The sequence below is a fragment of the Neopsephotus bourkii genome, unplaced genomic scaffold (assembly GCF_033783945.1).
Source record: "Neopsephotus bourkii isolate Nb327-2 ecotype Australia unplaced genomic scaffold, CSIRO-AGI_Nbou_v1 NB_1678, whole genome shotgun sequence".
Lineage (NCBI taxonomy): Eukaryota > Metazoa > Chordata > Aves > Psittaciformes > Psittacidae > Neopsephotus > Neopsephotus bourkii.
The window spans coordinates 527,609-550,722 of NW_026902152.1; the positions used below are offsets into that span (position 1 = coordinate 527,609).

Here is a 23,114-nt window from a genome sequence, read left to right on the forward strand (position 1 = left end):
CATTCCTTTATGCTGAGTGAGGTGAGCAGAGGAATCCCTTCAGTTTTCAGCGGGTGGCAGTAGACTTAGCTCAGTCGAACTTGTCCAAAACTTAAGAGTTGTAAACCATTGGTGCTGAGGTGTTCCAGGCAGTGCTGTGAGCCCCTGGCCAGCATTGCTCGAGGGAACATCTTGCAGAGAAGCTGCCTGCCCTGGAGAAACATCGCTGCTGAGGCTCGTGGCCCTGCTTGCTGTGTGCAGACATGCCCTATGCTGCTCTGGTTCAGCTCCCACCCCTCTTCCTGTCTCACTGATGACTGTGGCTGTTGCAAACAAATATTTGTATGATAGGAAACTGTAAATTTTATTTTTCTACTGACCCTTCTAATCCTGGTGATGATTATCAGTAAATTCTATAACCATCGAGGTGAACAAAGTTGTGTGTTTCTGCTTCAGTATGACAAGGGGGCCCGGGTTGTGGTGGAAACGAGCCTTGCTACTGCCTCACTCTGGGCCATCCGCACCCAGAATGCTCTGGTTCTGGTGGTTAATTTTGTCTCCCTTAGGAGCTTGACTCACTCCTGCAGCCAGGCACTGCAGCCTGACATGGCATCTCACTGCTGCTCTGCTCTCAGGATGTGCTCAGCCTGTTTCGGAGCCAGGAGCTCCCTTCCCTGAGCAGACATGCAGGGTCCCTGCACCCCCTGGGCTTGGTGCTGACCCACTCCTGCCCCCCCAGGGCAGTTCACACCCTTGGATGGTGGCTTTGCCGGACTGTGGGTCAATCCCTGTACACCCTCAGGCTCTCAAAGGGCAGTGGAAGTCAGTGACTGTCCCCTTCATGCTCTCGAAATGGGACCCCACACCTCATCTGCATGGCTCTGGCTAAACCCAGGGCCAGAGCAATGCCTGCACTATTATATATCTATATGCAGCCTACAAAGACTGAGTTTGGCAAAACAAGGCTTTGGAAGAGGATGGCAGCTGTGTGCAGTTAGCAGTTCCCAGAAGCTGGTAACCAGATGACTTCACTGCTCCCCTAACCCCAGGCATGTGTGCTCTTGAGATCAGAACTGGCCTGACAGATTCACACCCCGAGTCAGCAGGGATCCAGGAGGCTTTATTGGCAGTAAAAGGTCAGCACGTTCTCTTGATTGCCTCGGATAAGGATGACAGGGGGTCTCAGGTCCTGCGAGAGGGTCTCCAGCCAGGCCATGTAGAGGGAGCTGGGGCAGCCCTTCCTGCCGACAGGTGGCGTGCTGCGGCACAGCGAGGGGCCAGTGAGGCACAGCCCCCCCAAGCCAGGCTCCATCTTTAGCCCCCTCTCCATCCTCCACTAATTTGCAGGTTATTTCCCTAAAAAAGGACACCACGACATCCCCCCCCCCCCAATAGGACCAGGGCCAGACCTCTTGGTGCCTTCCAAGGTGTTCTCTCTCCACTGTCCCACTACAGGTTGGGGTATCAATCTGTGGGGAGTGAACATCTAGGGGGACCATTTCCATGGGGCAGGAGGCTGTTGATGGTACCTACATGGCTATGAGTGCTGCATCCTGCGAGTAATCCAGCAAAATCTCATTCAGCCTCACTTGTCGAAGCGACTGCAAAGCAATTAGGGTTGAGAAACACAAGAATTGATTTCAGAAAGTCTGAATTTTGTCTGAGAAGGAGGAGACCCTGTGTAGAAGCTCCCCCAGCAGTGCTGCTACCTTCACTCTGTTCTTATCAACCTCCTCGTCAGAAATCTTCCAGGGACAGCCCTGCCTCATCTCGTTCACTATGGCCTCATCCTTGAAGCCATCGTTTAGCCTGAAGGGAGCTATGAGGTCGTCAAACCTCTTGATGCTGCAAGACAAGCAGATGGTGCCAGGGGTCTGGGTGGGTTTGGTGGTGCTGGGGAGAGGGGGAAGGAGGGGAAGGGGGCGGTTACTGCTCTGGCCGGGGTTTCTGGTTGATGTCAGGGAGGATGTGGACATCATGGAAGCCGAGGCGGAACTTGCTCAGCAGAGAGACAATCCTACCAGAGGGAAAAGGATATGTTTTCCAGGAATCAGTGGGCACAGCAGCCCCGGGACCTGCCCTGCTGCCATCCTTGGTGTGCACTTAGGTTTTTCCCATTTCACTGATTTTCAGAGAATCAAGACAGAGCAGCCAGGTCACAGCCTGCATCTTCTGTTACCACAAAGGCCAAGGATTTTTGGGGGTAAAGCAGCTCCTGCCACCCACCCATGGGGCAGCAGTGGTGGCTACAAGGGGCTGTGGGTCACTTACACCTTCCTTTCCTCGTCCATCCTGTTGATCTGCCCACCAACAAACACACGGATTTTGCACTTTCCCCACCGCTTCTTACGCCCCATGAGGTAGGGGATGAGCAGCGTGAGACCTGGCCCCAAAACACCCAGTGGCAGAGGTGGTGGCAGCAGCCCTGTGGGCTCACCGGCACTATCGATACAAGATGCCTAGAATGCCCTGGCACAGTCAGAAAGGACAAAGCCCTCCTGGGCAATGGGGGTGCTGGGATCACATTAGGCAGATAGAGAGATGTCAAAGAGCCGCAGCAGCCAAAGGTGAAGGTTACCTCCATCATCGAAGAGCCAGTAAATGTCAATGGTCTTCTTGCCCTGCTCGCTCTGGAAGATGGTGCTCGCCTGCTGCTCACAGGCCAAGGTGGTGGGATCCACTGCCAGGGCAAGAGGGTCCCTGTGTCAGCCACAGATTAAAGGCTCATATCTCCTCCCAACCCACAGCCCTGACCATAAACCTAGCTTCCCAAAATTAATTGTTGGAGCCAGGAATGCTCTGAGTGACAGCGAGCCAGGACCAACCTGGTGCTGTTCCTCTCCTCTGCCTTGAGCATGGGGTTAACTGAGGAGGGAGGAGATCAGCATGGGCAAGCAGCAATACCCCACATCCCCAGCCCCTTCAGTCCCAGCCAGGAGTGATATCCCCCCTAGGTCTGTGACCTTCATCTGGGGACATGGTGCCTGCTGGCATGTCCTACAGCTCCAGCATACCTCTGAGCATCCCCAGCTGCCCCAAAGCACTTACTGTGTGCCTGCAGAACTCGGGAAACATTCAGCCCTTCCTTCATCCTCAACAAGCACACACCATACTTGAAATCAAAGGCGTCGCTGGAAGGGGGGAGGAGAAGGAGGTTAACAGTGGCCATCTCATGTTGGGTGGCACTGCCAGCATGTGGCCACAGCATCCCTGCACCCAACCGCAGGGCCACCACCAGGTCCTGGCGTCCCCAGGGACGGAGGAGCTGGTGTGGCCGTACTGCAGGATGCCCACGTAGTCCTCCAGGCTCTGTGGGGATGCTGTTCGCCAGTTCCTCTTGTAGCCCAGCACCAGGATGTTGGGTCTCATCTTCCCAAGGCCAGCAGCCTATGGATAGATGTCCTCGTGAGATCCCTCTGCAGGGACAGACGGACACAGGTAGTGTCAGTCTGCGGGGGAGGATGGAAAGGGGGTGCCTAGAGGTCAGGGAGGAGGGTCAGAGTCCCCAGGCTACCTGGATGAGCATTTGGACGCCACTTCTCAGATTCTCAGCCACCACATCTGTATAGAAAGCCTTGATCTTTCTCTTCATAAGCCACCTGGTGTGGCCGTCTGCCGTCAGCCGGGAATCTGGCATCTTCTGCTTCCGTGGGGCCTGTAGCGAGCAAGGGCAGGGGCTCAGGCACAGGCAGCCCTTTCTGCTGGCGGTCTTGCCTCCAATGACCTCCAGCTCCTCTCGTCCCAAGTCACTGGCAAGATCTGGATGTAACTGCTGCACACAAGGGAGGTTGCAATCACAGCAAGAGAACCAGTGAATTTTGGGGGTCCACAGCCAACACACACAGTGCCAGCTGTCCCATGGCTGCAGATGAGCTGGCATTAGCTGCACCTCAATTGCTCTTGAGGCTTCAGGACCACCCTGAGCAACTGCCTCGTTCTACTGTGTCTTTGCCTTGTCAGTTAATTGGTGAAGGGAAGCCATTAGCCCTCAGAGACCTCTCAGTGCTTCATCAATACTGCTTAACAAGCTGGAAAGAGGCTTCCAGATGAAACATCTCATCATCAAGTGGTACACACAGTGAGCCCTGTTCAATCCCAGCGGGACACATCTGGATTTCCCAGCCACTGCCCATGGGGGGCCGGAGCTCCCAGGACAGGGATCCAACCAGCAGGTGACTCACAATGACCACGTTGCCGCAGAGCATCAGGCTGAGGTTCTTGGTGAAGGTCCCCACAAAGTCGACCAGGGCTGGGCGGAAATTGGGAGGGCCGGTGAGCACCAGGCACTGCGGTCTGTGGGCAGGGAGGAAACAGGGGATGAAGGCTGGTACTATGCAGGTACAGCGCCTCTCTGGAATAAAGCATGTGTCTTCTCCCATGCCTGGCCCGCAGCAACTGCAGGGAGTATCTTTAGGATGAGACAAAATCCAGCTGTGGTTCTCTTTCAGGTCTCTTTATATCAGATGAGAGCAATGTGTCTGCCAGGTACAGGGAAGGCAAGGTTTGCCCTGCTTTTCACCTCTGCCCACTTGGCAAAGACATGGGACTTTGGAGACAGACATATTTTGCTGGGGCTCCCAGTTACTGAGGATGGTGGTGAAGATTTTCAGGCTAGGTCTAAGGAAGAACTTCCCTGCGAGGGTGCTGAGGCCCTGGCACAGGGTGCCCAGAGAAGCTGTGCCTGCCCCATCCCTGGCAGTGTTCAAGGCCAGGTTGGACACAGGGGCTTGGAGCAACCTGCTCTAGAGGAAGGTGTCCCTGCCTGTGGCAGGGGTAGGAACTGGATGAGCTTTGAGGTCCCTTCCAACCCAAACCATTCTATATTCTATGATGTGGCCATGAGCCTGAAGCCATTCTGGGTTTGCCAGCAGCATCTGGCTCTGCATCCCCCTGCCTCTGAGACCCCTTGCCTGTAGTTCTTGATGTGCTCATCCACTTCACTCAGCCCCACTGAGTAGTTGAGGGCCATGTTGTATGAGCTGGCTTGCATGGAGGAGCCCCAGTTGACATCTACGTGGAGAAGATGGATTAGTTGTAGGGCCAGACACCTGCTGGGGTATCACTGGCACCAGATTACTACCTGGCTTTTTGTAGAGGACGTATCCCAGGAGGAAGATGACAATGCCAAAGGCAATGAGGGCCGCCCACCAGGTCAGCAGGAACATGATCACCACTGAGATGGCAGCCCCAAAGAGCGCAGCCCACTTGCTGTAATACCGAAAGGAGGGTCGCCAGCCTGCGGCAAACACACACAGAGTGGTGCTGCTGTGACGGGAGCTGCACGGGGAGCTGTGTGCAGCAGCACAGCACAGCATGGCACAGTGTGGCACCGCATGGCATGGCACAGCCCACCTGGGGAGTTGGTGATGGAGGCGTGGAAGCAGCTGAAGTTGATGAGCGCGTAGGAGCAGAGGAAGAAGTTGGAGATGATGGGGGCGATGGCGTTGAGCTCAGCTGTGGGGAGGACGAGGGCGAGATGCTCGTGGCAGGGACTGAGGCACCTGGCAGGTGTTGGACACCAGCTGGGCAGCACCTACCGATGAGGATGAAGCCCACAGCAATGACGTAGGTGAGCATGTAGCCGCGGATGGGCTCACTGTTTCTCCCGTAGCCCTTCCCAAAGAAGCCTATGAGAGGGTAGAGCTGGTCCCTGCAGAGACACTGCGAGAGAGACACACTGGGGATGGCAGCACCATGGTGGCTCTTGCACCCCCTAGAGTAAGGGCTGAACTGGCTTCATGCCTTACACCAGTGGCAGCATCCTCCTCACCCTGGGGCTGCTCATGGCTGCAGAGCACTGAGACGTACCCAAGCGCATTAACTCCTGCTGCCAGCCCTGGGAGCTGGAGCACACAGACACGCACCCCCTCACCTGAAAGACTTTGGGGGCTGAGACGAGGCAGGCCAGTGCCGAGGAGAGGGTAGCACCGAAGATCCCTGCTGTGATGAGGGGGCCAAACCCGGACACCATGCTCATGCTCTGCCCAAAAACCAGGCGGTCAGGAAATCTGGCACCCCCAGCACATCAGCTCTGCCCTGGCCCTAAGCGATTTCCAGGCCCCATCCTGCCACCCTCAGTGCTTTTCCATCAACATTATCCCACCAGTGAAGCCCAGCCACTTCTAAAACCCTGGAAGACATACTCCCCAGTATATCCCCGTTACATGGGTGAAGCCCATTCCTTGGAGCACACACCCAGCCAGGAGTATGGTATGGGGTGGGCGAGCACCTGATAGTAGTTGCTGAGCCCGTATCGGCAGCTCTGCCGCTGGGTGCAGCCGGTGAAGTTCCACCCGAAAGTGCAGGCCAGCCCCTCGCAGCCCGGCGAACCCAGCACCACGCTGTCGTTGAGGCTGCCTGAGGCATCCCGGACCACGCAGGCGCCTGCAGGGACACCGCGCTGCTCAGTGTCTGCTCACCTGGAGGCGTCACATGTCCCCTTGCCTGCGGCATCACCCAAGTCCCTGCCCTGGGGCTGCTGTGAGCAGTGCAGCGTGACCAGCAGGTCAAAGGAGGTGATCCTGCCCCTCTGCTCTGCTCTCGTGAGACCTCACTTGGAGCACCGTGTGTAGTGCTGGTGTCCTCAGCATAAGAAGGACATGGAGTGTCTGGAGCAAGTCCAAAGGACGCTACAAGGGTGATCATGGCCCATGGGGTCGTGGGCAGGGTGGGCAGGAGCACGACTCATACTATCACAAGCTAAGAAAGTTGGGGCTGTTCAGCCCGGAGAAGAGAAGGCTGCGTGGAGACCTCATAGCAGCCTTCCAGTATCTGAAGGGGGCCTATAGGGATGCTGGGGGTGGACTCTTCATCAGGCAGTGTAGTGACAGGACAAGGGGTGATGGGCTCAAACTTAAACAGGGGAAGTTCAGGTCAGATCTCAGGCAGAAGTTCTTCCCTGTGAGGGTGCTGAGGCCCTGGCACAGGGTGCCCAGAGAAGCTGTGGCTGCCCCATCCCTGGCAGTGTTCAAGGCCAGCTTGGACGCAGCTTGGAGCAACCTGGTCTAGTGGAAGGTGTCTCTGCCCATGTCAGGGGGTTGGAACTGGATGAGCTTTGAGGTCCCTTCCAACCCAAGGCAGTCTGGGATTCTATGAATGCCATGAGCTTTGTTGCCCTCCCAGGACTGCATGGAGACAGGAATGAGGTGTGGTGCCTGTGGGGTATCAGTGCTGGTGTCCATGCTTTGCTCCTGGATCCCACCACCTGCATCCTCCCAGACTTCCCATTTCAGGAAAACGGATCCTACCCAGGTCACCCGAGGACATGCTGCTTACCAATCGTAGCAGAAAGCACCAGGTAAGACAAGGTGGTCCAGAAGATGGCCATCAAGGTGCCCTTAGGGATGGCCACAGCAGGATCCTGCCCAAGGAAGTCACAGAGATATAAGACAGCTTTCCAGCAGCAGCACTACAATGCTGCCACACGAGAGGAATTTTAATTCACTGTGACACAAAGCCGTGAAGCATCTCCTGGCTGAGTCTTCCACAAAGCTTCCAGAAGAAATAAACTAGGGTCTAAGATGGATGAGAACCAAAGCCTAGGGAAAAACAGGACTTCACCCCTGAGAAATGCCAGTTCAGTGATCAAACCCACCTTCAGGTCACCTGAAATGTTGGCCCCAGCCAGGATGCCGGTTGCCGATGGGAAGAAAATGGAAAACAAGCTGAAAAAGGAGCCCTCAGGTCCCCGCCAGTTGGGCACAAAGTTCTGGGCAAAGATGTCGGCTGGGGAAGAAGCAGAGGAGAAGCATTTGGGGGCTCTGGACCGCCCACTCCAGTCTGAAGCATCTCGGTGTTGGACGGAGGCACGCTGCTGATGGCAGTTAAGCCATGGGAGGAAGACACCAAGCTCTTGATGACATCTCTCAGCGAGGAGCACCTTCCCATAGCAAACTCCTCTCCCAGCAGCAGCAAGGAGCTGGGCTCCAGCTGTGCACTTGGCCCTGTTGACCCACCTCGGTAGCTGAAGAAGCCCTTCGCTTGCTTCTCGGTGGTGGCAGGGATCACCGTGCCCACCAGGTAGTTTATGAAGGACACCAAGATGACCAGGAAGAACAGTATCTGTGCCTGCCAGAGCAGAAAGAGCCAGCTGAGGGCTGGGGTTTGGGCACTGAGAGGGAGAAGAATGTGTTTAGAGAAACCCCAGAATCTTTTACAGAGCTGTTTGCATCTCCTGCTCCTCGAGTGCCTGGTGGGCAGTGGGGATGGCTCTTCTCAACCCAGGGGAATAAGGTGAGTGGCAGAAGTGAGGGTTACCTTGGCCTCCCACTCCATGCCAGCCAGAGAGATGCCCAGCAGCACCGTCACGGTGACCACCCCGATGATGCGGATGTCATTGGTGGGGTCCACGATGAGAGAATTGTGCTCCTGGGGAGGATGAACCATCCACAGCATGGGAATAACCCTCGCCCTTACTGAACTACCAGCACTGCTGTGACTTTAGCAGCCACCGGTTGATCGTCAGTGGTCCAATATTAGTGAGTGATGAATGCTGTTTGTGTGCAGAGGTGGGGCCCGGGGGACATGGGCAGCCACTGTCTTACCTGCAGCAGGTCCCGGACGGTTTCAGCGAAGCCCACGGTGTGCATGGCCACAGCCACCGCGTTTGCAAAGGCGAAGATCAGCCCGATGGAGCCGCCCAGCTCCGGCCCAAGGCTCCGTGAGATGAGGAAGTAGGTGCCTCCTGAGGCAGTGGAAGCACCCCGTGGTGTTTGCTGCCTCCCCAGCGTGTTTTTGGGCCCCCCCTTCCCCTCGTGGCCCATACCAGGACACACACACACGGTACCTGACTTCACTTTGCCGTTGGTGGATATGGCAGAGATGGACAAGCCGGTGATAGTGGTCACTGTCACAGACATCAGGATGATGAGCCACGTCAGAGCTGCAGGGAGAGCGTACAGCTGTGATCCTGTGTCCATTTCCATCCATCCCCCAGCTCCATAAACCCCCTCACACAGGGACCGCCATCCACTGCCTCCCACCATGCTTGATGCTGCTGGAGTTGTACCCCCCAGTGCTTTGGGTGACAGCCTGATGCCACTGTTCCGCCTGTGCTGTGCTGCAGCACCCACCGATTCCTGCTTGGGCAGTGATCCAGGGCAGGCGCAGGTAGAGGATGACTCCCCATATGTTCAGCATGCAGCGGATCTGGGGGGACAGAGAGGGGACACCGACCATCAGCCCGTGGGTGCTGGGGCTGCACCGGCTCTCCTTGAGAGGCTGCTCCTGCAGGACCAGTTGCACTCACCATCACACCCTTCACCCAGCCGAAGCGGACGGGCTCTGGTGCAGGGGCTGTGCCTGGCTCCACTGATGCCTCTGGGCTGGCCTCTGTCAGCCCATTGCTCCGCTGTGGGTCGGACACGGGCGCACAGAGGTGGCCTGGGTCTGGCTGCAGGGAAAATGCGGGGCAGGTGAGGGGAGAAAGTCAGAGTTTCCCCGGGGTGCAGAGCTGTGGAGACAGCTGGGTTATCCCTCTGCCTTCTCCTAGTGCCTTCCCAGGGACGTGTCCATCGTCACCAAGAAGCATGAGATGAAGCACCACGACCATGAAGATGGCACAGGGACCCACGGCACGGCCAGGGAATGCCGAATCCCACCTTACCTTGAGGATGGAGTGCAGGTCCGCCAGGGAGGGCCTAGCCTTCCTGGTGTCTCCCACCCCCTTGCTGTTGGCATAGTGCTCATAGGCGGGCACGACGTCCATCGTGTTGTAGCCGAAGGTCCTGGTGCAGAGAGTGCTGCCTGAGAGCTGGGTGGGCTGGGCGCTGTCGCAGCTGGAGCTCTCAGTGGGCACATAGGGACCCCGACCACCTTCCTCCGTGCCCAGGAGGGTGCTGATGGTGAAACGGCCACTGCAGCGGGCCGGGGGCAGCTCTGCAATGGGCAGCTCGGCCATTGCCCCTGCCCAAGGCACTGCCAGGAGAGGGATGGGGTGGAGAGGGGCTCACTGGGGCTTTATACCCAGCAAAACCAGAGCGAGGCAACCAGCACCCACCCACTGCTGCTGCTAATGGGGGACAGGAATCGGCTCGAACCACCCTGAGCTGGTCAGGGGAAAAAAAATAGCTGGAAGGGATATCAACCCCGCCGTAATCGGTATCCCTGCCTCCCGGCGCCCGATGGGGCAGCGATAACAGATTTGAGATTAAATCCAAGGACAGAGCAGGAGAGAAATGTGGCACGGAGTTTGCCTCCGGCCCTGACCCAAGAACATTCAGTTCCCACTGGGATTTATTATGGAAAATGGGTGTAAGTAAATCCCATGCACCCTAACCCTTTCCGGGGATACTGCCCCAGACCCCGCACATCCCGTAAATCATCTCAACTGGCCTTGGAGCTGCTGCCTGTGGCACTGGGCTGTGCCAGACATGGGAAGGAAAGCAACCCCTTTATCTCACAGTGGAACCAGGGGGAAGCAGGGAGTGTGACATTGAGAGGGATGCCCCCACCGGGACTCGGATGCCAGCGGGGCTGCACAGGCTGGAGGACATGGATCAGTGAGAGCCACTGAGTCCCTCTGTGATGCCCCAGCGCTGGGACCTGGCAGCTGTCTGGTGCAGTAGATGCCCACATCCCACAGCCCCTTCTCCTGAGCCCAGGGAGGAAGAACCACTGAGCACCCAGGGTTCAAAACTGCCCCAAACCCCATCCCTGACTTAACAAATCCCTTAAACCCTTCCCCACATCACAGAAAACATGAGCTGAGGCCACGCTAACACAGTGTCCCCCTGTGGCCACCAGGAGGTGAGGCTGGGGGAAGGATGGGATGGGAGTCTCATACCTCTGCACCCCACCGTCACATGTGCCTTAAGAGCAGTTACAGATAACATCAGCAGAGACAGCAAATAAGTCAGGCAATAAAATGTGAGGGCAGCCCATTTGAGTTTCAGCCTAATGCAGCTTTGCAAGTGAATGGAAAATTCAGGCTGCCCACGCTGCAGGCTGTCTTCTGCACTCATGCACAAACACTAATCTGCTTCCTGAGGACTTGCTTCAGCCCCCTGGACTGTTTGTGTGTAAGCAGGCACCATCCACAACTGAAACAGCCCCACATGGGCCAGCACGGGCCCATTACCCAGGGAGCTGAAGACAGGCAGCCCTGCCTGCAGCACGGCTCAGCCCTTGCAGCACCCCAGCACAGAGCAACCTAGCACTGCCCTTAGGACCCCTGGCTGTGGAACAGGGGAGAAGGGTGAGATGGGAGAAGGAAGAAGCCTCGTTACATCTCCTGCAGGGTGAGGTGGACACCATCTTCCTGAAGAAGGGCACCTGCTCTTGACAAGAGCAAGGGAGCTGGTGAAGGGCCCAGAGCACAAGTATGATTAGGAATGGCAGAGGGAAGTGGGGGGGGTTAGTCTGGAGAAGACTCGGGGGAAGCTTACCACTTTCTACAACTACCTGAAACAATATGGAGTCAGGAGGTGACTCCCGAGGAACAAGACAGGACAAGAGGGAATGGCCTTAATCTGGGCCAGGGGAGGTTTATACTGGATATTAGGAAACATTTCTTCACTGAAAGGGTGGTCAGGCATTGGAACAGGCTGCCCAGGGCAGTGGTGGAGTCACCATATCTGGCAGTGCTCACACACTGTGTAGACGAGGCCCTTAGTGACATGGTTTAGTGGGGGCCTTGGCAGTGCTGGGGTGACAGTTGGACTTGATCTTAAAGGTCTTTTGCAACCCAGTTAATTCTGTGATTCTTCTCACAACAACAGATGCAGCAGCAGACTCATGCCCAGCAGAAATGGCTTTATTTTAGAGCCCTGTATTCCATCAAAAACACTAACTTGCCCAAACCAGCTCAAATCAGCCTCTTAAACTGGGGGTGGGTATCTCTGTTAAACACAGCACGGTGAAAGATGCTCCAGCAGAAACAGGAGTTCTCCAGATGCCAGGCGAAGAGTGAAGCAAATGGTATGATGCCACCCTGGTGTAGTGAAATAGCCGGATAGTAGGATGCGCTTGTCGTCGGCCTGATTCACAACACCAGCTGCAGCACCGATACCAGGTCCTGTGGCGCTAGGAGCAGGAGGGAGATGCTCCGTGGCACATACTGCCAGCCCCATCACTTATGCAGTGAAGAGGTGCCAAGTTGCTTCTGCAGGGCCTCCCCTCGCTTCCAGCTGACCCCTGGTTCGTTCTGGCTATTAAATGGATCAAATGAACCCACACTGACTTAGGCAGAGCACAGTACAGTGCTTTACATGTGTCTTCTTTCAATGTTTGCCAAAATGCTATGCTCCAACAGGCCTTTAATGAAGCTTTAATTGTCCTGTTTCTATGGAAGAGGGAACCTACCACCCTGGGTCTCACAGGTCATGCAAATGATGCAGGGGCTTGGCACTGCAAACCCACTGCACAGAGCAGCTCCATTTCTTGGCACTGCAGGGAAGAAAGCCTGGGAAGAGGAAATAGATGGTTATTCAGGTAACTGCTGGTCACCTCACCTGATGGGGACAAAGGGATCATCTCCCATCCTCTTCCAGGCACCACTTCCATCCTTACAGGTTCAGACCCAGACAGAAAAGGGACAAAAATGCTGGTACAGGGACACGAACAGCAGCAGTATTTGAGCACTGTTCCACCCTAGGGACACAGAACTGGAATTATCAATATGCCCTTCTTTTCCCAAGGCTGGAAGGAAAATAGCTTGCTTCCATGAGAGGCTGGAGTTGAGGCTGGGGAGATGAGTGTTGAGAGGGTAACAAGAACAGAAAGATTCATTAATTCATTTTCTGAATACAATTCCTTTGGATCCTGCAAGGAACAAGATCCAAGTGCTGTCTTAGACAAATGCAGGTGGGCGAGAGACCAATGGGGAAAAGAGAGGAAACCCCTCATCCAGCAGGTCTGCTCCAGCCAGGGGGTCTGGAAAACACAACAAAACAATCGGGATTGATTGAGATGCAGAATCTGCTGTCAGCAGGAAAATTCGAGGCAAGGCCGAGGAGGAGGGACATCTCACACCGGGTGTAGGCAGTAACCCGACGGTGCAGCCAGCAGAGCCACACATATGCCAGGGTAGCAGTGTGGGCACCGTGGTAAAAGTAGTTAGAATTAATGCTGTGAGATAAAAAAATCCCTTAAAAAAGACCAAAGAAACCAAGCTGAGAAGACAGGACCCACTGATACCAGCTCTGCAGCACAGCTTAGGGGGGGCCCTAGAGGCATTTTTCAGCAGTTTCCTGCTTCTTGGCAGAAAACCTGTTAATTCTCACATGAGCTGGTTGTCTTCCCTTAGCTCAGTTGAGTTTTTACCAGTAGTCCATGGTCCACTCTTGGGCAGAGTTTTAATGTTGTTTTTTCTTCCTGACTGGGCATGTAACATAGGGCAGAAGTTTACAGTGAATACTTCCAGATTCCCCTGCAACTCCCTTGTAAATCCGGACCACATCAACTCAAACCTCATTCGAAGGACATGGAGACCTTAAAGCTTTTGGAGCTGCTAGACTGATACTGCAGCTCTTAGGAATGTTTCATGACTGATGAGCCATGTAAAACTGACTTGGGGATGCATGGTATTTCTGCTGTGTCCACACCAGGACAGAACATCCCATGCTCTCAGAGCAAACACCTTTTCACTTTTTCCTCACATCTTCTCCAGCAACACGAGCATGAGTTGCATCTGACTCAAGCTACCTGTGTCTCATCTACCTGGAGGATCTTTACTGCAGAGGATTAGTCCTGGAGTAGGAGAAAGCAGATGGAATTATCCTAAATTTAACTTTCAGCATTCATCTGTACTCCTTTCTTGTATAAAGGGGCAGAGCTCCAATGGCTTACTTGTCAGATTATACCAAGAATAAATTCAGCTCAGACTAATATCCACAGGTCTGCTGCAGGCTGTGCCTGGCAAACTACAAACACCAACCTGCTCAGATGTTGCTGGCCATTATCATGGTTTTGTGATGAATTTAATGACACCCCAAAAACCTCTTCTAGCAGGCGAGCTGTTTAGAAAACCAAGGCTAAGGCTGCACGTTAGCACAGCTGGAGTGTGACAGTCCAATGGGTTCACAAACGCCACTTCAGCAGCAGGTCAGAACCCTGAGGGAGCAGAGCCAGGTTGTTCTCTCCAGAAGTATGGGGTGCAGAAAAAAATGACATCTGGAAAACCACTGGGGTGCCTTACTCAGCAAAGCACCAATGTGTGTGTCAGCATTTACCTCAATGCGGCAAAGCCCTTACAGTTGTGCTGTAAATGTGACAAACCCCTTACAGTTTGCCCTTACAGGTTGCCAAAGCCAGGCCTAGACATGGAGCTGGAGCCTGCTGCTCTGAGGAATGTGGGAAGATGATGGACTGGAATGTTTACCACCTGAGGGACCCAAGAAAAAAATCACAGGCCAATCAACAAGGAATTACTTAATTCCAACTGTGGCAGCTTCTGCTGTACCCACAACCTCTCACATCTTATTTGAAACAGGGATGGGTCTTACCTTTCCAGGGTTAGTCTCAGGCTTTGATTCCCTGGGGTTTACTTTCTCTATCCACACATCACAGAATTACCATCCTGGGTTCTGGAAGTGTGAAATGATGCAGTTTCTGCTTAGCTTAGAAGGGAGCACAGGCTGGAGTTACAATCACTGAGCCCAAATGGAGCAAGCGGCATGCAGCCATCAATTTTCTCTTTTACCAACACCCATGAAGGCTGAGAAGCACCAGGAAGCATCTGCTACAGCCATCCTCAAAGGGCAGACAGAGAAAAGGCAGCATGCTCTTTTGAAAAGGTCCTCTGGTTCAAGGTTTGACATCAGAAACGTGCTAGTGAGGCAGCACAATAGCTCCACTGAGTAGGGGATGGGCAAAAGACAGGAGAACAAGGTCCTGCAAATGGCAGCGGCAAGAGCTGAGCCCCAAAGGACCTCTCTGTCTCCACATGAAGGGTGGAGGGGGAAGAGGGAATTACAGTGAGTAAAGTGGCCTTCACCCTTCCTGACTAAACTCCACAGATGCTGTCCCTTTCCTGCTCAGGTCAGCAGCTGCCTGAGGCCAGGTACAGCCTCACCAGCCTCTCTGTATGCAAGGTGGTTTGATGCCAGAAATAAGTTTGGGACAGGGGACGAGTGCCAGCAAGGAAAACCACCACAGGAGCAAGGTTTACCCCACAGGCCCATACTTGGGCAATCCTGGCCCAATCAGACCCATCTACAACCATCACAAAAGATGCCCTTCTCCACCACCTACTTTCTGGGTAACCTGTTCTCTGAAGGATTGCATGACTTGTCAACGGAGACATACCAAGCAGCATCCCCACACCAATATGCCAGCAATGTTAATGGCTAATAAAGCTTTCCACACTTACCTGTTGACATTTTGTTAGGCAATTCAATTCAAAGAACTCCTTGGAAACTCACCAAATGCCCTTTACTTTCAGGGTGCTGTCCAGGTCTCTTTCAGCCTTCAGCGGAAACAACCTGGGTCATATCAGGGGAGGACTCTGTGTCACACAGCCCCCGGCTCTATCAGCTGGGAGCCCCAGCAGAATTTGCTAATGCTGAGGGACATGGCTGTGGGTGGCTTGGGAAGCCACTCCTTTGCTTCCTGTCCAAAAAGTTGACAGAATCTATGCTATAACGTTTCTGGTAGGAAAAAGTAATTAGGAAATCGTCATCAAGTCACTCAAATATCCCTCTATGCTCTTAGACAGACACAGCAAAATGAAGATGAATTCTCTCCCACAATAGCTATTAATGTGCAGTGGCTGAATCAGCCTGTGTTTTGTTGTCTGTTCTGTACCCAGAACCACATGTGTTCTCACACCTCAGAAAGGCAAAGGGCACACAGGCAAGACAGCAGTGTCACAAAGGGCACATCTGCAGAGAGGAGTGGGAGAAACAACTAACATTCCTCCCCTTTCATTTCAAAGACAGGCATATATATTAGAGCAAAGCTTATACGACAACATGCTCCCTGGGCTTTCACATGGATTTATAGTAGCTCAAAACATTTAAAGCTAAAATTTTTTTAATGCCTCTTACTTCAGTGAGACTCAGGTTTCCCACTAAACCAACAGTAATATCTACCCATGCCCAGTGCATCCACACTTGGACTTCTTCTTCCTTCTCCTGGTGAACTACACACAGGATCATTCTGAATGCAACTGGTTGAAAACCCACATCTCAATCACAAAAATCTTTCCTACCCAATAAACCTGTTTCCGATCCCAGCTGCTCCTCTAAAATGGATGACTTTGTGGTTTCAGGTCCAACTTTAACTGTTGGACTTGATCTTAAATGTCTTTTCCAACCCAGCTGATTCTATGATTCTATGAAAAGCTTCAGCTGAGCTCCAGGATACACATCTGAGACACCGAACTGAGAGTTTAAACTCTGTTAAGCTCGAAGGATCTCTGCAGCACACAGAGCTCATCTGCACCACATGAATACATACACCACACAAGATGACGATATGAACTGACAGCATGTGGTGCATCAGAAACATTTCAACACTTAACACACATAAAAAGAACAAGAAAACCCCTAATTTCCAAGCTGTATGTCCAGTGAGCATTAAATCAAAGTTTTAGTCTCTCCTTCCTTTCCTGCTACAAAATTGCTTTCCCCTCCCTGCTGCACATCTAAGACTTCTTAGCCCATTAATAAGCAAGAATAATTTTCTAAATAGAAACCAATTTTAAACGAGTAAAAACACAAAACCACAAAAAAAAAAAACAACCAAAAACAAACAGTGAAAATGAAAATATCAAAACCAAATAGAAATCAAAGGAATTTATTTCCAGCAACAAAAATACAGAATACAAAACGATACCAGTTCCACTAGTACTAAAGACAGGCACAGGCTGCTGCAACCCTAATCAAAAGCTTCTCTGCTAATTCATAAGGACCTCCATCTGCACCAGTCTTGCGTTTGTGTCTCCCGATGTCCTGTAAGGGATCATTCCAGCAAACGTGATCAGTGCGCGGGCTTGAGATCGAAGGTGCTAAAACCCAGAAAAATAGAGTACTGTTACTTTAGCATCAAAAAATCCACAAGGAAAGCAGAGGTAGACACGAGTTAAACACTTGCCTTTTCACACAAGCAAATGTAATCTTTATTTCTCAGAGCTGCTCTCTGGATAACGTACCTCCACGTCTGGATTTAAAATTACCCAGGAAAGAACATTTCAACAATGTGGGGTGTTGCTGTACTGCAGCAATCTTGTCATCTCTGTATGAAGTGGGCTTTCCCAGGGCAACAGGACTCCTTCCCACCTTGCAAAGTCTAAAGCAAACCGTGCCGAAAGGCAGCACTAACACTCTTAAAGCAGATACTAGAAACAAACCTGTGGTGCCACACATGCCCAGAGGCCTCCAGCATCCCCTACAACATCTTTAAAGGCTCTTCATTCCATAGTGTGATGAAAGTAGACTTATTAAGAACACCTGGAGACCTTTGCCTAAAGTAACCAAATCCCTTCTTGAGAAGATTACACAATAGCGGAGGGAATTCAGGGATAATTTGACTAGTTTGTTATGAGTAAATTAAAAGGAAAATCATTTCTGTAACTGGTAGATGTCAGGAGAACATAAAAAGCCAGTATCCCTATGGAAAACTATGCAGACTGCTTTGATTGCTTACAGTATTTTCTTCTTAAATATTAAGCATCTCTAAATTATTGCACTAGAAGATCCTGCTGGTCAAATCTTTCTTTAATCTACTGACTGCAGGGAAACCTAGAGCAGCTTTGGGTGCTGCAGGCATGTGGATGGTAAATCTGACAGCAGGAGCTTACAAACGGAGAAGTGACCGAAGCCCATCACATGGTTGGGCACAGTTATAAACATCATTCCCAAGGCCCGTCTGGGCAATTCTCCTTTTCCAGGGTAATGTTAAACCAGTCAGTTACTCAATAGCAGCAGAGGAGCTCTGGAAGCTGGTAGTGGAAATACTCATCTGCTTGTTTCAAGCACTGTCTGAATGCTACTGCTTCAACTGGGCAAAAGACTGTCAACTTTACACATGGGGCAGGAAATTTAGTTTTCTTTAGCACTGAGCTCACAGCCATTTAATGCTCCATTTCCATTATCTGTTCAAAGGAAAGCTGTGACTGTCTACAAAGTCCTGGTGAAATACAGAGCAGAGTTCCCATCTTGCACTGTATTCCTGTATGGCTGAGGATGGGTGAACGGAAGGATGGATACCTGGAGCTGCAGAGGAGTAATAAGAATGGAAGTCACTCCTCCCTTCCTTAAGCGCTACAGCTGAGGAATGTCAGGAGGCAGCACGTCACATCAGCAGTGACTCTGGAGTAAGCAGCAAACTTGGGACTGACCCAATTGCCCAAAGCTCCCAGGATGGTTTCCCCAGCTGCAAATTACCACCTAGTTAACAAGGTCAAACAGGTAGGTGGGAAAATAAGGAATGTCAAGGTGTCTGACTCTTTGGAATTAAAGTATTAAAAAGTGAAACCTCTCACTGTGACTATGGCAGGCTTAGAGCAGCCTCAGTTACTATTCCCTTTACTTTGTGGCAGCAATGATACTAAAGCTGGTCTATTTTTAAGAATCAAAATAATACTCGAGGAAGAACAAACAGAGGTTTGCCGAGGTTAAGAGCGGCCTGGAGGTCTAGATGTTCTATTGGCTGTAATTACTTCATGAATGTTAGAGTCACTTGCGATTTAAAATAAAACCACAAATAAAAAGAATAATTCCATTCTTTTCATGACCTAATTTTGCCTCTCAGATAATGCCCTTGGGCTGCTCCAGAGAGTTTGCTACCCCGGCTCGGGGTGGGGAGCAGATGACATTGCTGTCAGGCACTGACGGCATCTGGGTCAGGGCTGTCGCTGCAGCCACGGTTTCCAGCACTGCAGTCTGGGCTCGCTGCTATCTCTGCCTGAAATACGGACAAATGAGATACAACATATAAAATATGACAAAATGGACCAGGCCAACTGGGACAAGACTTTGCTTCTTCATTCCCAAAACCTAATGCATATACCTTAAAAAATAACAAAAAAAAAAGACTCAACGTATAGCTTAGGCAACTTCATTCTGAAATAAACAAAATGCATCAAACACCAGCTCTGACTCCAAACCTAATAATTTCAAAATAAACCCTATTTCATCTCTGAAGTGGGACAGGAGTTATTCTACCAGAGAGCATTACTGGTTCAGCGGGTTCCAGCAGTACTGTTCCTCTCAATCCTGTCCTTGGGTGCTGGATCCACACTGCTCCTGCTGAAGCTCCTCTAGTCCCTGCCCATCAGAGCAGGACTCCCACTTCTGGATTTTGTCCACACTAGAGTCAAACTCAAGGACCGTGTTCCTACTCTGGGGGACTCTGTTCCCCAGTACATGGAATAAGCAACAAAGAGCTTACAAAGAGCTACTACCTCATGTTTTCAAATTCTTCTGATGAACAGAGGGATTTGAATCTGTCTGCTTCTATGGATCCAGAAAAAGCCCGGGGATTTCAAAGACCTAATCAAAACAGAGTAATTTTTTGCTTGTACTGCCTACTGGGCAATGTGCCAAGATCGTTAAACATCTGGAAGAACCAAATTTCCCCTAAAATGTGCTTCCCTGTGGAAAAAGGAAAAGCTGCCTTGGTCCCAAGGAAGTTCTAAAGAAAACTTCTTGTCTGCAGAAGCTTCGCGATCTACCATCTCTGTTGAGGTGACTGGGGAGATTTTGTTAAAGAAACACCTCTCTCACACTCAGAATGTCCTCCTTTCGTCCCACCACTAAAAACCCCTGAGCTGACTCGCAGACAGCGACACTGAGGTGATCCAGATTCCCTTCTCTTGCAGTCCTGGGCGAAATTTTTCAGGGCAAGAAAAAAGCGGAACACGTGCTAAAGCTATTCTTACCCTACCTTCCATGTGCCTGGTATTTTTCTCATATGCAAATCTTTAGGCAGCAGAGAGCTTAAGCTGTAGGTTTCTTCTCTCCAACTAACCCTACATTAGCAGATTTATACTCCCTTCTGACATTACAGCCACATCACTATTCTGTTATCACCTCCCTGGCTGCAGACAGCAAGTGCTTGTTCCTCTAATGGTTAAGCACAGCTTTTATTGCATGGAGCAGCCAGAGATCCGTGACTCAGAAACCCTGTGCCTCCAGCACCACTGATACCCTGATGCCATGAGATCCCACCACAAGGTTAGAAGCTTGATTAACAAAACATGAAGCCTGGAAAAAAAAAAACCAAACTTTCACAGGTTTTTAGCAAGGTACTTCATCAGCTGAACTCCAACAAATGTACATCATGGAAGTGCAGAACACGTTTATGAAACACACGCTAAGCATGCTGGTGACAGGCACACTATTGATATATATGATGTCATGGTGGCTTCCTTTTACACAAATTCCTGCCAGCAACACTGCTGAGCCCATTGCCAATCAGTCCAACAATTTCTCATCCTGACATTCCTACCAAGATGACACCTGACAGCATTCCACCCTTATGGAGATGGTAAATGCTTCTATGTAAGGCACAAGACTGAAATTGCCAAAACAAAATAAACAGCTCACTCTGAAAGCAGGGAGCTAAGGCTGTTTGATCAGCACCAACCTTGTGAACACAGCCTGGGACTTCTACACACAATTTAAGGTGGGAGAAGTCCAAGCAGCATGCATCCCTCTCCAATTTTGCTGATCTACAGTACCAGCACAGTTGCAGGCAGGATCCTGTAGTTCTCACACAGACTAAAGCTGCCCAAAGACAAAAGCTGCATCATTACTCAAGCCTTTCATTTTCTGATGTAATTTACAGATGCTGCTAAGACTTCTACCAATATTGCAATTTACAGATCAAAGGCATTTTTGCAGATGACCAAAGCCTGGCATACAGCTGGCTGTGGCCCAAGTTGGTTTTCATTCTCAAAAGGAGTTGGTATTTCCTGATTTCTATGATGAGATGAGCGGTTTGGCATTGGTGTTCAAGTGCCTGTGACAGCTTCAACTGAACAAGAGCTACAAGTCCAAACCTTAGGACAGCTAAGTTGAGAACCATCCTGCTCAACACAGCATGTTGACAGGTTGGTGTCTGAAAATCTGACTGTACCTTTTAAGTGACACCAATTTTAAGCCTTGCTGAAGGCATAGGTTCCTATCAGTGGGTGGGGGAGATGCTTCAGCACCAACTCTAGCACTAGTGACAACAAACTCACCATTGTCAGCCATTTAAACCAGCAGATGGACCACACACCGTTGTACCCAGAAGCTGCAGAGGCAGCAGAACAACACAGGCAAACTGCTACAGCCATTCTCCAAGTGACTGTACTTGACCATCTGGGTGTATTGCCCGAGGACATTCTGAAAATACCAGCCCACATCACTACAGAAGCAAGCCAAGAAGAGGAATCAAAGAAGCCTTTCCATCAGAAATCAGTTATACATGGACAAAGGACTAACTCAAGTGAAAGAAGTGGAAACTACCTTCTGGAAAAAAAGCAGCTCAGTTGTCAAGGCAGCAACACTGACCATCCTAGAGACACTGCACTGTTCACATCAGTTAATCATGTAAGATCCCACCAAGAAACAAACTGAACACTTGTTTTCTCTTGCTAGGAGATGGATATATAGCGTAATATATCTTAACTAGCTCACTGCCATTTAAAGCAATATTCTTTCTTTACACAAAGTTAGTTTTGAGACTATTCTTTCGCAAGTAACCAAGCAGGCTGAGTGGGCAAAGACTAAGTAACTGGGAAAGTCAAAATTCAAGACCATTAGACAGTCACATTTATTTGAAGTCAAATCCCTTGAAATCAGGGGGAAAAGAAAATAGGAAAAATTGTTAGACAATGAAGATTACAATCTTACCGAATCTCTGTCTTCCATTACCCGCTGGGGTCTGGTAGGAGTGGCTGGGCTTGTGCCTTTCATCCTCTTATACTGGGTGAATAAAATATTCATAGTTGCAAGCAGGACCTCAGATAAGTTGTGCCTGATCTACACAAGGAAGCAGAAAAATAAAGACATATTGCAATGAAGAGCAGGTTGACAGAATCATTACCTCTGCTACACATCAGAAAACCAAGCATTAACTATGGTTGATATTTACTTATAGCACATCCATACATTTAATAGTTACCCCTGCTGTGACTGCATCACCTAGTAAAAAAAGTTACGCAGAGTTTTGAGACATCTGCTAATACCCAGATACATGATTTCCTCGAATTGGGGGGAAGGAAACAGACCTTACAAATGCTTGGTGACCATTAAGAGCACAGAAAACTAATTCAGCGGCACAGTTGAAAGTTTTCAATATGCCAAATTCTTGAATTAAACTCAGAAAGTTTAAAGAGATTCAGATTTGCAGATGTGTTCTGCCAAATGGAGACAGGATTTCTGCGTCAGGAATTCTACTGAAAGTTGAAAGCCAACTTGCATGAATGCAAAATAATCCCATCCTGTGTCCCTGCTAAAGTATAAGAATTATGAGATGACAAGGCTGACAAGGTTTTAAGATTTTTTTAATGAAGCAAAAGGGTTTTGGAAGCTAAAACCAAGAGACATTACTTACTTCATCGCTGAAATTCCGGAATGCAGCAACTCTCTCCTCTACACAATCTTGGCTAAGAGGTACAAGCTTTAGGCGTTCAATAATCTTCAAAAAGAAATGCAAGAATCAGAGGAAATAATCAATGTTCTATGTACCATACATTAATAAAGTATGGTTTTGAAGTGTTAATGAAATGTTTATGATTACATTTAAGAAAAATAATTTAATTGTTGTTTACTATCTCCTCACTTTGCTGAGCAGCAGGAATATTTTGTTCAATATGTACAAAACAGCTTCAGAAAGATCATTCTGATTATCAAGCAATTGGAAAGAAACACATTTTTTAAATTCCTATAGCACTGCATCACCTTCTAACTCATTAAATACAGGTTTTTTTTCTTTTAAGTGATGTTATTTGAGACATTCTGGGCTTTCAAGGGCATTAGGAAGGCTGCACTTCAAACAGAAATCTTGAAACTTACATCAAAGGCCCTGTCAACATGACCAGCGTGATATTCATCAAAAAATGTGATTAAGTCTAGCAGAAGGTAGAACGTGGAGTCAACGGATTTCTTTGCAGTTATCCCCTGAGCTTTGTACCTGAAAGAAATTGGTTTACAATTTTATTGTTCGAAATGGCAACAATTTATAAATGTGCTTGTGCAATTCCTGGA

General features: G+C 50.4%; 2 protein-coding genes across 8 annotated transcripts in view; both read right to left on the bottom strand.

Annotated features, from left to right (window-relative positions):
• Positions 1-334: 334 nt before the first annotated feature.
• SLC12A3 (solute carrier family 12 member 3) lies at positions 335-9,960 on the bottom strand. Of its 5 annotated transcripts, XM_061375823.1 has the most exons (25): positions 9,584-9,951; positions 9,227-9,370; positions 9,051-9,126; positions 8,765-8,860; positions 8,523-8,662; positions 8,236-8,346; positions 7,935-8,046; positions 7,574-7,704; positions 7,255-7,339; positions 6,209-6,363; positions 5,852-5,959; positions 5,517-5,640; positions 5,332-5,433; positions 5,060-5,215; positions 4,890-4,989; positions 4,161-4,272; positions 3,494-3,634; positions 3,260-3,366; positions 3,028-3,110; positions 2,558-2,659; positions 2,251-2,362; positions 1,910-1,996; positions 1,689-1,824; positions 1,513-1,580; positions 335-1,238 (listed from the first exon to the last, which is right to left on the bottom strand). In XM_061375823.1, exons 1-25 carry the CDS (start codon positions 9,875-9,877, stop codon positions 1,100-1,102), a joined length of 3,021 nt encoding a protein of 1,006 aa, XP_061231807.1. In that variant the 5' UTR covers positions 9,878-9,951; the 3' UTR covers positions 335-1,099. The 5 variants fall into 5 exon arrangements, with proteins under 5 accessions (XP_061231807.1, XP_061231806.1, XP_061231808.1 ...); XM_061375822.1 differs by having other exon boundaries at positions 4,161-4,265; positions 4,883-4,989; positions 8,523-8,860; positions 9,584-9,955; XM_061375824.1 differs by lacking the exon at positions 5,852-5,959 and having other exon boundaries at positions 4,161-4,265; positions 4,883-4,989; positions 8,523-8,860; positions 9,584-9,957.
• Positions 9,961-16,697: 6,737 nt separating this feature from the next.
• Positions 16,698-23,114, bottom strand: part of NUP93 (nucleoporin 93) — an 81,691-nt gene continuing 75,274 nt past the window's right edge. For 2 of the 3 annotated variants that reach the window (XM_061375817.1, XM_061375819.1), the window contains 5 exons: positions 22,923-23,040; positions 22,462-22,545; positions 21,759-21,887; positions 18,751-18,822; positions 16,698-16,924 (listed from right to left, as the gene is read on the bottom strand). In XM_061375817.1, coding sequence (XP_061231801.1) covers positions 16,814-16,924; positions 18,751-18,822; positions 21,759-21,887; positions 22,462-22,545; positions 22,923-23,040 — 514 coding nt within the window. In that variant the 3' untranslated portion in view covers positions 16,698-16,813. The remainder of the gene's footprint in view (positions 16,925-18,750; positions 18,823-21,758; positions 21,888-22,461; positions 22,546-22,922; positions 23,041-23,114) is intronic. The other variant, XM_061375818.1, reaches the window with a different exon arrangement.